We start from the raw sequence: 13,595 nt of genomic DNA on the forward strand, positions 1-13,595 counted from the left end.
TGGATTCGTATATTACTTGCGAGCGGGTTGTCCCGGAGAAAGCACGATAAAGTACTCGGGAATGCACTACTGCTATGGATTTGAAATTCGAATTGGAACAGATTGTGGCTGTGCAATCATACCATTTTCATTTTGACCGTCGCTATAGCGCTTTACGACCGCCCAATGAAAATGTTGGCGTCAAAGCGCTAAGCGCTAAGCACGTGGGTATAGGACGCCGCCATGGCACGCGAGGCTCAAGCAAGGTACTTTCACACCTTTTACGTGACGATGAACAGTAGAAGTGTTCGAATGGCTCTAGTCTAGATGCGGCCAGACTTCGGATACCCGTCGCCTGACGGAAGATGAACGCGAGCAAGGGCCGCCCGCTCCGACCTCGATGTGCGTCACAGTCTAGCTAGGTGGCTAGCCTCTTAGTAAAGACTCGTGAGTATTGAAGTATTACATGCCATCATTAGCCTTGCTTCTAAACTGACGACGTCGCGGACGGGCTTGTTTAATATCAGATCTCAGACTCGGAGCTCTCCATCCAGCCCCATCTCTAAAGTGTACGATGCAATCTTGCGTGACGACTCTCGTGCTATGGCGTCATGGCACCCGGGCGGCTACAGCATAGCTCTCATATGCATCAATTGGTTTCTTCTCAGGCCACATCGAAATTCCTTGCTAGGGTACGTTATTTTTCAAGAGCTGTTCAAAATACCTGCTAATAACATTGCTGAAAAGTCGGTCGTGTGGCTTATGCATGTCTCAAGGCGTGAATAAAAATCCAGGGTATGTGGGAACATTTTGAATGAACTTCGAAAAAGTACTTACAAGCAGACACTGTCAACCTTATTTTGACGTCCTACTATGACATTCCCTGCACCTGAAGATTGAACGGTGGTACAAGGTGTGCATGACTCGGTAATCTAAGTATGCGCTACTAGCAAACAAGATCACGAGAGGAATACTGACATGAAGTTCTTGGACATCAACAGAGACCTTCGCGCTGTTACCATAAGATTCAAGCCAGCTACTGAAGAGGTGGCAGTGCTATTGGTTGATCGAAATCTCTATAGTACCCGTCGTTGGCTCGCGGAATGTTTGGGTGTGCCGACGGTCAACTGGATATCATAATTTTTCACATTTTTCACGCCGAAAACATTATTCGCTTGCAAGTACTGTTGATATCTAGTCGAAAATTATTTAAAACGCCTAGTGTTGATAGATACTCTAACCTGTCAACCTACGCTACATCGCAGGTACTGTGACAAAAGAATTTTAGATCTATATATTTTTCCAGCCTGGAAATCAGGATACAGGCTTTCGACCATATCCAAGTCTCCGGGAGGCCGTCCTCCTGACTCCTTTAAGCCGGCTTTCAAGTTAATACCGAGGTTGCCAAACGCTAATTCGAGACTGATCTCACATGTACATTTATCCCACCACTTGACCTCAACTTGAAGTCGCAACAGTTTCCAGTGACGCCAACTACGATCTTGAAGCGGTGGTTCACGAGATAATCATCACGGAACTACGATGCAAGGACTTGGGCTCGGGTCTCATTTCAATGCAGTGCCGTCAAGTGTTTTCCTCGATTCTGCCTCACACCTGCCAGCAGAATTAACTGCTTCAAAATAGTCTTGCCCAAGCAAGGTCATACACTGGCCGTGGGAGAGGATGCTTCGAGCTGAGTGCGATCCGACTTTCCCCCGCAGGTTAGATATACAATCCTAAGCCGACTGCAAAGTAATTGAAGTGCGCTGCAATGAGTGCTCAGTTTGATCAGTCACGCCTCATTTGGACACCTGCTTACCCGTCTCATGCCATCTGCGAAAAGTTCAGGCGTGAAATTAACCTTAAACACAACCTGAAACTCAGTGCGTTGACGAGTCTCTCATAGAACGAGAGCCTTACTGAAGTTTGTGCTGTAGAGGACTACCATGACCTTCATGCATACTCGGTGTCCAACTACACCTTCTGGCTCGACCTCTGGCAATTCATGGGTATTCTGTCTTCATGTCCCTCCAGATCCCACAAAGGTGTGTCAATTCATATCGGCGTTCTTTTCCTTATCATATTGAGCATCACTAGTAGATAATCCAAAAGGGCAAATACGAAGAAGTACCCGAATGGTTTCCCGGAGCACGCCTAAACTATGCCGAGAACCTACTCTACCGCAACGACGATAGTATCGCATGCACAGCAGGCAATGAACTCGGAGCCGTGACGCATTATACATTCCGCCAGCTAAGAGAGATGGTGCGCAAAATGGCAGCCGCAATGCGCTCGAATGGATTAAAGGTTGGAGACAGAGTTGCGGGTGAGCGAAGGTGTTGCTTGTGAAGTTTGCCATAGATTGTTAACCTTGAATGGTCGCAGCTATCATCTCCAACTCCATCACCGCAGTGGTAGTCGCTCTTGCGGCTTCCAGTGTAGGGGCAATATTCTCTAGTACCGCAACTGACATGGGTACCCAGGTCAGCCTTGTCGTATCTCTTATAGACTCGCATGACGTTCTCCCTTGGATAGGGTATACTCGATAGATACAGGCAGATCAAACCAAAGTTCATTTTCACAGAAACGGAGATTGTTTATGCCGGGAAGACAATCAGCCTAGTACAGAAGGCTTTGGAAGTAGAGCAGGACCTCCGCACATTTGGCGTACAGCGCATCATTACTTTACCGAGTGTGAAGACCGGAAAGACCGTCCCAGAGTCTCTGAACATACCCAATAGGTTCGTTTGCGACTCTTTACTGCGCGCTATCACTTAATCTTTATTTAGTGTTACATTGGATTCTTTCCTTGCATCAGATGATGGTCGACCACTGGAATTTGAGCAGCTGCCTTTCAGTCATCCACTGTATATCCTATACTCATCGGGGACAAGTGGTCCGCCGAAATGCATAGTCCACTGCGGTGGGGTACGCCTCCTGCTATCCTGCCATATTCTACTATTTATCTCCCTCTGCAGGGCGCCCTAATGAACAGCAAGAAGGACTGCATGGTCGGCTTCGGCATCCTTCCGACTGATGTCTATTTTCAATACACTACAGTAAGCAACCCCATATATGTGTACTGTACGTGGAATGATCAACTCATACTCATACAAGACGGGTTGGATGATGTGGCCATTCATGCTCTCAGGTCTTGCATGTGGCGCACGTATTGTCCTCTACGATGGGTCACCATTCCACCCTGACGTCAGGGGTTATCTCAAGTTCATCAATGATCAGGGGTACGAAGACACTAGCGAACGCAGATAACCAGTGACTAAACTCTTTTAGTGTCACGGTGCTCGGCACAAGTCCACGTTTCCTGACTGAAGTCCAGATGAGGGGTATTAAACCGCGTATGATTGAATCATGGCCTTGAGAGTTAATGCTCATCACTTTTGTAGTTGAAATCGCGTCCTTTGAAGCTCTTCGCGAGATGACAGTCACAGGAGCTGTAACAACTGCACCTTTGATGGAGTGGGCGCACGAAGCATTTGGTAAGAAGCTGCATATAGGTTCGTCTTCTGGGGGGACAGACGTGTTCTGTGCATGTAAGTTTTAGTTGGGTCGCCCCTTACCTATGTTCCTAAACTGGCCTTCTTCAGTTGTCACTTCTGTGTTGAGTTTCCCACTATATGCTGGAGGTTGTATCCGAGGTACCATCTTCCTAACTTGGACTAACTGTGCGTTCTATAACAGAACTTCAAGGCAAATGTCTCGGCATGGCCGTTGAATTATTCAATCCTGCGGGAAAGAACATTGAGAACACGGGTCAGCCTGGCGAGCTTGTCATCACACGTCCGCATCCCTCGATACCTGTTTGTTTCTGGGGCGATGAGTCTGGCACAAAGTTTCGACAGGCTTATTATGACATGTATCCAGGTAAGTTCTCCTGAACTTCTCCGGATATCGACGTGCGTATTCACATCGATGCGGAGCACAGGAGTCTGGCGTCAAGGTGATTTTGTGGTAAAAAATCCGAAGACGACAGGGTTCATCTTTCTAGGGCGGAGGTATTGGCTATCAGTGTTGTCACATACAAGCTGACCTAACTATTTCCACAGTGATGGCGTACTCAACCCATCTGGTGTCCGTTTTGGCTCAACGGAGATTTACAGTGTCATAGAGTCTTTCTCTGACGATGTCGATGATTCATTGTGTGTGGGCCAACGGAGAACACAAGACCCTGACGAGCGTGTCCTGCTCTTTCTGAAGATGCGCTCAGGGCGCAAGCTCACACCTACCCTCATTGACCGCATAAAGAACGCGATCAGGACCAGCCTCAGCCCGAGACACGTTCCAGCCTACGTGTTCGAAACTCCAGATATCCCGGTACGTATGCTGCCTGTGGGGTGAACATGACGATTCTGATGCTTATACAGTACACTGTTAACGGCAAGAAAATCGAGATTGCGGTCAAACAGATTGTTTCGGGGTCCGATCTAAAGCCGAGTGGGACTGTGGCAAACCCCGAGTCACTTAATTTGTACTATAAGTACAGGGATATCGAAGGTTTGGTGGGCCTGAAGACGATGGCGAAGCTCTAGTTGTAGACATTGATATCAGAAGGTTGGACCTTTCAACTGAATATTAACTTGCAAGCCCACCCATTTGGCGCACATGTCGGAATTAAGGCTGGGGAAGCATCTGCAATGCGGGGACAGCATGTGACAAACTCATTGCTCCGTCATGCGGTGAGCCGTTTCGTGAGTCTTCCATTGCTGGTGCTTTGTGATTCGCTTCTTCCCGTTCTCTCGTGACCCTGCGGTGTGGTCATCCGTATCCTTACTGAACCATTTTGAACGTTAGTCTATATTCAGGACCAAGAAAGTCCGGACACGCGGCAGCAGTTGTCCGGTTCATGCAGTTAAAGCGTCCATCGCAGCCACTTGATTCGGGCCTGTCCAGGGGGTACTGTGTACAGCAAGTACGTAGGGAAAAATGCACTGATAATGATTATTCGGCCCGCAACACGGTATCTCGCTGACATAGACCATACCATGGAAGTACTTCATGACATCCTTATCTTGCATAATCTGGAATTCTATCCGGATCATAAAGTCGTGTATGCAAACACTTCAACGGGACTACATTGTATAGTAAGCGGGTTATCGTCCACTCATCAGAAAACTCAGAGTTGACAGTAAACGGGTACGTCCATGCGGCAGGCCGCGGTCACTTTTTATGAAGGTTCCTGAGTTTGTCCTATGGCAGGTTGTTTGTCAGTTGACCGAGTGATGGTCAGGGGCAACACTGGTTCAATGGTGGGCCCGATGAAAGCACATGCCTTCGACAAAACATACCTGATGCCCGCTCCTCCATTATGCTCGGAGCAGTTCCTTACTTCCCATGTGGGGTCACTCTATTTCCCCTTTCAAATAGCACGGTGCCTTGATAACGACGAAAATATAACTCCGAGTTCAAGTTTCCCATTTCTCCGACCGTCACTGCTCATTGGAAAGTTGGCCATGTTTTGCTATGTCGTTGACCTGGATCTCTCAGTTTGAGAACGCACCACATATCTTCGCTAACGAATGTATGCTCCTCGAGTTCTGGCCCGGATGTCACCTGGGCACGCATGACTGGACTCTCCCGTGCAGCCATCAAGGCACCCATGATATGCACTTCCGGAGCCTGATATGATAAACCGCCGCATGATAACAGGAACTTGACCAAGCCCTCGTTATGGCTCAAATCGAGGAGATCTTACTATTTAAACCCGCCATTTGAATTCTAAAGAGGTGGAAAGTTATATTGCAGGAGATCTCCGCTGTACCTTGCATTTACCCCACATCCTCATTTTCGCAGAGAACCAATTCAAAATTGTATGGTACAGAGTGATTTGTCTGGGGATTTGAACATGCTAAGGGTGGTATGGTTGAGTAGAAAAATAAAAACTATGAGACTCTTCCCCACTTTGTCACATCAGCTTAAATCTACTATCTTTGGTGCCGCTCAAAGTTGCAAATCACAATAGTGGGACTCACAGTAGCTTTTGGGAAACTCGCTAAAGGTCGCTAAACTCGGGTCGAGTTTGCAGGAAACAGCGGCTGAAAGCTACAATACTCGGCGCGCATCGGCACAATAACGGAGTTAGAAACGACACTTAGGCATTTTCAAACGGTGTGATACACAAAACGAGTAAATTAGATAGAGTAGGCAATCAATATGTACTTTTGAGGACTAGTGATAAAGTAGATCCCCCCAAGGCACTTTGTATTTGAACTGACAGATATCAATAAATTTGTGAAAATACACGAAGTCCACTGAGATTAGGGTGCATGCTGTAGGTGGGGAGCACCAGAGGGAGCTGAATAAGGCTCGCTGCCAGAGGGAGCAGGCTGAGGTTGCATGCTGGGGGGAAGAAGCTGAGGCTGAGTGCTGTATGAAGGAGGATGACGAGTGCTGGATGACTCACCTCCAGTGTGGTCTTCCCTGTAAGGATCTTCATGAAGATCTGCATGCCTCTGCGGAGACACAAGATCGGATAAAGGGTGGACTCCCTCTGGATGTTGTAATCTGAGAGTGTGTGACCATCTTTGAGCTGCTTGCTGGGGAAAATGAGACATTGTTGGTAAGAGGTTGAGGAGGAGAGTTGCACAACTCACCTCCAGTGTGATGGTCTTCTGTGTGAGGGTCTTCACAAAGATCAGCATACTGCCATGAAGATGGTGAACAAGGTGGAGCAAGGAGGACAATAGTAAAGTCTTTGTGCTGGAGATTGAAAATGAAAGCCTGGATAAGAACATGTGTGGATGGTGAAAGTAGAGCACATTTGTTTGGCAGATCGTTGATGGATAGCACAGATCTGTGAAGCTGGTGCACCCGTGGTCATCGTTGATGTGGTGGAGGTCGGTCATAAGGTGCACCTAGGCTTGACCTATGCTGTGAGCTGGACTTGACCGGAACTTCCTGAATTTTAAACTCCGCCATAACCAACATCATATCAGCCAGTACAAAAATAGGGGAATTGATCCCTTGAACCTCACTATGCCTCATCCAAGCAACTGGGCACAGATATTGCATGACCTTGACATGGTTGTATTTGTGGTAGCCAGGGCCACTTATGAGCATGTAGTGCAAGATACCCATTCTAGTACGGACTCTCTCTCAAGCCCCTCTTCTGATTCAGAACTTGGCGATTTCATGAGCATCATGGCGATCACACCTCCTTCACCTATTTCATCATTCCTTTCTGACTTTTCTGTATCAGACTTTGACTCATCCAGCGATGAAGCTGATCGTATTATGGCTCGTTATAACCGCCTTCAAGACCAGATTGCTGCTCTCCGGGATGAGGTGGAAAAGGCACATGTACTCCACTGCCCTGATAAGCCTATGCCACGAGCCAGTCAGCTGCACCTTCTTGTGCATTTTGGGGAACATCGTTCCCACCTATTTTGGCAGAAGCTACATGTTGAGCCTGAAATCTTCGATGACATCATGGATTTAATCTCTGACCATCCCATCTTTCACAACAACTCACACAATCCCCAACTTCCTGTCTCTATCCAGCTTGCTATTTTTCTCAGCCATGCAGGCCACTACAGTGATGCCATAATGGTGGAGGATGTGGCCCAGTGGGCAGGTATTAGTGTTGGATCAGTTGTGAATTGTACCAACCATGTTATGGTTGCACTACTTGATCAGCATGATGCATTCATGAGTTTCCCTCCTCCTGATTCAGAGGATTTCCAGCACGCCCAGGAGTATGCAGCCAAAACTGTTTGCCCTGAGTGGCAGAATGAAATTCTAGCTGTGGATGGCTCCACAATTAATGTGTATCAGAAGCCTGGTTTTCATGGTGAAGTTTTTTTTTGATAGGAAGTCAAGATATTCCCTTGGCTGTCAGGTGTGTTTCCTTTCTGTCTGTCTCCTGTTTGTAATTAAATTAAATTATAGGCCATCATTATGCCCCATAATCTTCTTATAGTTGACTAAACTCTTGGTCACCCTGGGAGTGTCCATGATGCCTATGCTTTCAGGGCCACTCGCCTTTATCGAGAACACGCCACACTTCTTCCAGATGACCACTGGGTCTGGGCAGATAGTGCATACCCACTGGAGCCCTGGTGCATCCCCCCTTTTAAGAAACCCCGCAATGGCAGGCTCACAAACAATCAGAGGACATTTAATTATCACCTTTCTTCAGTTTGTATTTTTTCTGTTGCAGTTAATTTCTGATTCAAAATTTATTTAGATCTGAGTTTGTGTAGAACATGCCTTTGCAGCTCTCAAGGGATGCTTTCAATCTCTTAGGGACCTTCAATGGAATATCCATTCAGAAAATGACCTTCATACTGCTGTTCATTGGATTCAATGCTGCCTAATACTCCATAACATGATCATACAGCTAGAAGAAGCTCAGGGATGGAATGAGGACACTGGTACAGTAGCATGGGCCCATCAGCAGGGCAGAGGCATGATAGATGAGGAGCTTGAGGCCCCTGATGGTAATCAGGTGGTTGGTGACAGATTGTATGATGGCACCCCAGGTCAGGCTTCCTGTGCGATGTTGATGGACCTACTACTTGACAGCCCCGCATCGAGAGCACAGCGCTGAGAAGGATAGAGAACTCACACAACCAATCACACAGCACATAAAGTTCAACACATAGTATTAACAAGACTTACATACATGACATGAGGGAAGGGGGCAACATACTATGATGATAGGTAGAACAGTAGCTATAGGAATGTTAAACAACAGACCTAGAAACACAAAGCATGACGCGACACACAAATATAACTAAAATTGGAATGATGACATACATTGTGACAGTGCGCGAACCTTCAAGATCCACCTTTTTTTTTTTTTTTTTTGTATCCTTGTTTATTGTCTGGTGGGGCGATGCCCTATAGTAGACAATACCTACAGTATGTACCTGTTTCTAATTGCACTATGTATTTGGATGACTTTGCTAATGGTCCCAGCGGTTAGGCAAGGACTGGGATGCCAACTGAAGGCGAGTGATGATGGGTGGGTCAAGCGATGTTCTGCTTGATGCTGGTTCTGTCTTTGTTCATGTTGTGTTCTTGGGTGGGGTTACGTCTCCGAAAACTTGTTCCAGCCTTCTAGTTCGTGCGATGTAATGGAACAATGGTTTAATGAAGTTGCGGTTGTTGAGGAGCATGTGAAGTTGACTTATGTTGGTGCCTGCTTCTTGGCATAGCACTGCTTGTTGACGTGCATAGCTTGGACATGTGAGTAGGAAGTGTTTGACAGTTTCTTCATGTTCATTGCACTGCAGGCATCGTGCAGTAGGAGATTTGGATATTTGGTGGAGGTATTTGTTGAGGGGGGCATGACCTGTGTGGAGTTGAAACAGGAGGGAGCAGAGACGTCGAGGAAAGTCTTCAATAAGGTTGGCGAAATGATCTGATGGCATGGAGGGGTCAATTGTGCATATTCTGTCATAATGCGGTGAGTCTCACATTGTTGCTTTTGCTTCGTCTTTGATGAAGTCTTTGAATTTCTGTTTTGTGACGGCCTTGCTGTGGGGTAGAATGGCTGGCATGCATGTTCAGGCCTTCCCTTTCAATGATCTTGGGAGATGGGCTGTCTCTGAGGCTTCACCTCTCGCTGCGCGCTTGGCCTGTACATCTGCTGCTTCGTTTCCTGCTATGCCCTTGTGACCAGGGGTCCACTGAATTGTGAGCTTTCGTCCGTCCTCGTTGGGTAGGAGGGATCTGAGGTTGTCTAGGAACTTGTTGACGAGATAGTGACCTGGTTGGGATTGGAATGCGCTCGTTGATCTGATTGCGGCCTGGTTGTCCACTCCTAGTGCCATGGTGCCTTTTCCTCCTGCCTCTCTCAACAACTCGACTGCTAGGATCATCCCCACTATTTCTGCTTTGTACACTGTGTGATCCTCTTCCTTTCCCAGGTAGAATCGTCTCTCGCTGAGCATAACTCCCCCTCTCATCAATACTGCTGCGCCTCCCACTCCCCCATCTATTGCCAACCCGTCCGAGTACACCCTAAGATCTTCGCTTGCTTCCTCCTCCTCTCTTGCTGCGTCTTTCTCCTTGCTTGCAATGCTGATAGTTACATCTGGCTCCCATTTGGTGGAGTGTCTTACTGGTAGGATCTTTTCCATTGTTGCTGGGTCTGTCTTGAATTCATTGAAGAGTCTGTGCAGTGGGGAAGGGTGTCTCTTGTGGCCCTCGTAGTTCCTTTTCTTGCAGAAATTGGACGCTGCCGTTATGTGCTTTGACAGCGGGTGGGATTCTGGAAGGGTGGACATTCTGAGAGTGGCTCTGTAGCACATATAGCATAGGACCTGTTGGAAAGGGAGAATATTAGTGTGGCTGTCTAACATGTCAGATGCAGATGAACGAAGGCCCCCTGTTATGTTTAGCGTTGCCATTCTCTGGACACGAGCCATCTGGGAGGCAAAACCCCTTGCACCTCTTCCTCCTTTCTTGCCTCTTCCCTTCGATACCAAGTTTGCACACCATATGTCTGCTGCATATAACATCTTAGGGAGGACTACACATTTGTATAGTCGGTTCATGAGTCTTCCATGGATGCCTTTAGTTGGTTTGATCATGTGGTTGCATGCCATGACATATTTGGTGCCTTTTTCCATGGCGTGAGCAGCATGTTCCTTGAAGTTGAGGTCTTGATCTATGATTACTCCTAGGACCTTGTGGGACTTTGACGGGTGGATGGTGTGTCCTTGGATGACTATGGGCGGGGGAGACAGTCTTGCGGAGGTCGTTTTCATCTGGTATGTGTTGCTTGGTCAGGCAGATGAGTGCAGTTTTATCTAGCTCAAACTCAGCGTGGTGTGTTCTGCTCCATTTGAGAGCGCTGTTTTCCTTTTCCATCATGTGGGTGAGCTTGCCATGTGCTTCGTCGTACATTTTTCCATTTGCTGCCAGAGTGACATCGTCAAGGAAACCTAAGCTGAGCTCTCTGCTGCGGGTCTGTGTGTTAGCTACTCTTAGTACATCTGAGTTGTAGAATATGAAGCCTAGCGGTGATAGTGGGCATCCCTGGTCGACACCTCCTCAAACATTGAATGGGTCAGATTGAAAGTCATCAAAGATGAGGCGTGTGTTGTGGCCGTTAAGTCGTCTGTCGTACCATTCTGTGTATTCCTTTGGGATGCCCGCTGTCTGTAGGTTGTGGAGTAGTCTGCTCATGACCACACTCGGGAATGCGGCCTTGATGTCTAGGAAGAGCAGGGAGACAAATTTGTTCTTGGAGGCCCAGGAGTCTGTAATGAACTTGGTGAGCAGGTGTAGTGAGTCTGAGGTGGATCGGCCTGGTCTGCCTCCAAAATGGGTGGAAGGGAGTAGGTTGTGTTGTTCTGAAATGAATGTCAGATTATTGGCTACACAAGATGAAAGGATCTTAGCCATGGTGTCGAGTAGCGTTATTGGTCAGTACGCTTTTGGAGCACTGTAGTCTGGCTGGCCAGGTTTCCTCAGAACGATTGTTGTAGATTGCTTCCATCTGTCTGGGTAGATGCCTAGTGAAAAGGTTGCTTGGAAGATTGGTGCCATGTACAGTACTAATAGGTGCATGTTCTTTGTGAAAACTACATTACTTATGCCATTCGGTCCTGGGGCCTTGTATGGGGAGAGGCACTTGATCGCTCTGTGGACTTGCTGGTTTGTGATCGGGGAGAACTTGCACACTGGAGGGGGGTATTCATAGTCTGGGTCTAGATAATTGTTAGCTGGTGGGGGGCAGAAAAATACCTCATAGAGCAATTCGCTCTTCCTTGCATTATCTTGCATCGTGTTTCCTGGGTTGGCTGTTGGATCCTGAAGTGTCTTGATGCGGGTGTGTATTTGGTCTGTTGAGTTGCTTGCTGCGTATCTGTGAAAGGACCACATGTCTGTTAGTGTTAGCGATTCAAGCCATTCTGTCCAGTGTTCCTCCTTTGCTTTTCTGATACTTTCCGAGAATTTGTTCCTAGCTACTCTGTATTCCTCATGTATTGGGTCCTGTCGTCTTGCAAGTTTGGCGTGAGATTTGCATGCCAATTTGTGTACAGCTTTGTGTTCCTTGTCTAAGGTTTTGGACCACCAGTGCTTTGAGTATAAGGATGGTTGTTGTTTCGGTACACATTTTGTGGCCGTTTCTTCTATGGCATTGGTGAGGTCGGTGAAAGCTTTGTTAAATTGGTCGGCAGTGGTGATCTCCGTTGGGGGTGGGTTGCGACTGAGGCATGCGGCTAGTTCATCTTCAAATTCTTCCCAGTCTACTTGACAGTAGTTGTATCTGGGGATAGGCGGCGAGCGTTCTGGTCGGAGGTCAAATATACTAACTGCTGGGAAGTGGTCTGTTACGACTGGTCGGAGGTGATATTCTACCTTGCAGCTTATGATGTTGTTCGCGAGTCCTGGGGTGCAGAAGACATTGTCCGGTCAGGTGAGGTTTTTGGTGTTCAAGGCTTCTAGGGTGGCTATCGCTGGCGGGAGTATCTGTACAAGGTTATATATAGATATTAGATTTATTAACAGGCCCACCGCATCTAGGTTGGCTGCGGTGAATAAGTGGCTGTTATGAGGCATCTCCCACATGGGGTGGTGGCGATTGAAGTCACCTAACCATATTATATGTTCTGTCGCGTATTGTTGTCCGCCTTGAGCGGTTCTGCACTGTAGCGATGGTCGCGGCGTTGGGCTCAAAACCACATATTTCCATACTCACGTCAACACCCGAAACATATGCGCACATGTCCGACGCACTTTCACACATGTCCGAGCCACTCCGTATGGGATCCGGCGCATCGGACCTTCGGACATCGCATCGGCTGATCACACTTTGCGCGCACTTGTCCATCCCGTGTCCTGTCCATCCGAACTAGCCTCACTAGGTGCATAGTCATTCCCGTGCATGTTTTCTGACATTCGGACCGCATTATTACATGTCCGCAGCACCTCATGTCTTATTACATAGGACATCGGACCCAAAATATATCGCTACTATCTTCGCCTGTAGTTTTCCAAATTTCTATGTACTTACTTAAATACTCTGTAGTGACCCGTAGCAATCATGATCCAGTAGTTAGGAGCTGTTTCCCGACTCTGCGGATCACCCAGAATATTCTTGTAGTTCTTAGTTGCATTGCGAAATATTACCATTCGTTCACTGTCATACTCCGTCACTTGTTATACTCGCGCATACCGCTCGCAATCCGACACTCGTTATAAAGTTTCCGACCTATTATCATGAAGTCTGAAAGTCCGAAATCTCGGACATTGCACTTTGGCTTCGGACATTGGATAAGTACCTTTGGACATCATTGGATTACCTTTGGACATCGTTTCACACCATCGGACATTTTGTTATTTGCATTACTGACACATTTTTACTACTAATACCAATTAGCAATCCCTTTAGGATTGAATGCACTTGCTCTGCAAGTATAGCAGCATAGGTCGTGCTAAGATCTACCTAAATATTTGTTGTCTAGGTAGTACAATTTCTGCTGAGCCCAGTGGAGATCAGCTTTCTACACCGGCCTTTTCCTCTATGTCCGCTGTAACGATGGTCACAGCGCTGGGCTCAGAACCAGCTATTTTGATACTGATGTCAAACAGTATTTGTCCGACAAACTTCCGACTACCCTGACCCGAGTCCGACAGTCCGATCC

General features: G+C 47.3%; 6 protein-coding genes across 6 annotated transcripts; 4 read left to right on the forward strand and 2 right to left on the reverse strand.

Annotated features, from left to right (window-relative positions):
- Positions 1 to 74: 74 nt before the first annotated feature.
- EDB93DRAFT_1103726 (uncharacterized protein) lies at positions 75 to 1,119 on the forward strand (the record flags this gene model as incomplete). Its single annotated transcript, XM_041447332.1, has 6 exons — positions 75 to 203; positions 302 to 381; positions 507 to 671; positions 727 to 774; positions 875 to 892; positions 930 to 1,119. 6 exons carry the CDS (start codon positions 75 to 77, stop codon positions 1,117 to 1,119), a joined length of 630 nt encoding a protein of 209 aa, XP_041307959.1.
- A 634-nt stretch (positions 1,120 to 1,753) lies between these two features.
- Positions 1,754 to 4,622, forward strand: EDB93DRAFT_1279891 (uncharacterized protein; the record flags this gene model as incomplete). The annotated part of the gene is made up of 15 exons (XM_041454435.1): positions 1,754 to 1,862; positions 1,917 to 2,026; positions 2,080 to 2,305; positions 2,365 to 2,462; positions 2,515 to 2,720; positions 2,769 to 2,907; positions 2,958 to 3,038; positions 3,097 to 3,221; positions 3,271 to 3,335; positions 3,384 to 3,530; positions 3,585 to 3,623; positions 3,679 to 3,861; positions 3,923 to 3,992; positions 4,044 to 4,311; positions 4,362 to 4,622. Coding segments are annotated over 15 exons (2,031 nt in total), but the record flags the coding sequence as incomplete, so codon positions are not given.
- A 1,629-nt stretch (positions 4,623 to 6,251) lies between these two features.
- EDB93DRAFT_1250106 (ubiquitin) lies at positions 6,252 to 6,635 on the reverse strand (the record flags this gene model as incomplete). Its single annotated transcript, XM_041452951.1, has 3 exons — positions 6,252 to 6,353; positions 6,398 to 6,526; positions 6,588 to 6,635. The coding sequence occupies 3 exons, from the start codon at positions 6,633 to 6,635 to the stop codon at positions 6,252 to 6,254; spliced, it is 279 nt and encodes a 92-aa protein (XP_041307961.1).
- A 682-nt stretch (positions 6,636 to 7,317) lies between these two features.
- Positions 7,318 to 7,800, forward strand: EDB93DRAFT_1084934 (uncharacterized protein; the record flags this gene model as incomplete). Its single annotated transcript, XM_041445867.1, has 1 exon — positions 7,318 to 7,800. One exon carries the CDS (start codon positions 7,318 to 7,320, stop codon positions 7,798 to 7,800), a length of 483 nt encoding a protein of 160 aa, XP_041307962.1.
- Positions 7,801 to 8,194: 394 nt separating this feature from the next.
- EDB93DRAFT_1084804 (uncharacterized protein) lies at positions 8,195 to 8,542 on the forward strand (the record flags this gene model as incomplete). Its single annotated transcript, XM_041445856.1, has 1 exon — positions 8,195 to 8,542. A coding segment is annotated over one exon (348 nt), but the record flags the coding sequence as incomplete, so codon positions are not given.
- A 961-nt stretch (positions 8,543 to 9,503) lies between these two features.
- On the reverse strand, positions 9,504 to 10,709 carry EDB93DRAFT_1103730 (uncharacterized protein; the record flags this gene model as incomplete). The annotated part of the gene is made up of 2 exons (XM_041447333.1): positions 9,504 to 9,686; positions 9,912 to 10,709. 2 exons carry the CDS (start codon positions 10,707 to 10,709, stop codon positions 9,504 to 9,506), a joined length of 981 nt encoding a protein of 326 aa, XP_041307964.1.
- Between the last annotated feature and the right edge of the window lie 2,886 nt (positions 10,710 to 13,595).

The sequence above is a fragment of the Suillus bovinus genome, assembly GCF_016758785.1.
Source record: "Suillus bovinus strain UH-Sbo-P2 chromosome Unknown EDB93scaffold_25, whole genome shotgun sequence".
Taxonomy (NCBI): domain Eukaryota; kingdom Fungi; phylum Basidiomycota; class Agaricomycetes; order Boletales; family Suillaceae; genus Suillus; species Suillus bovinus.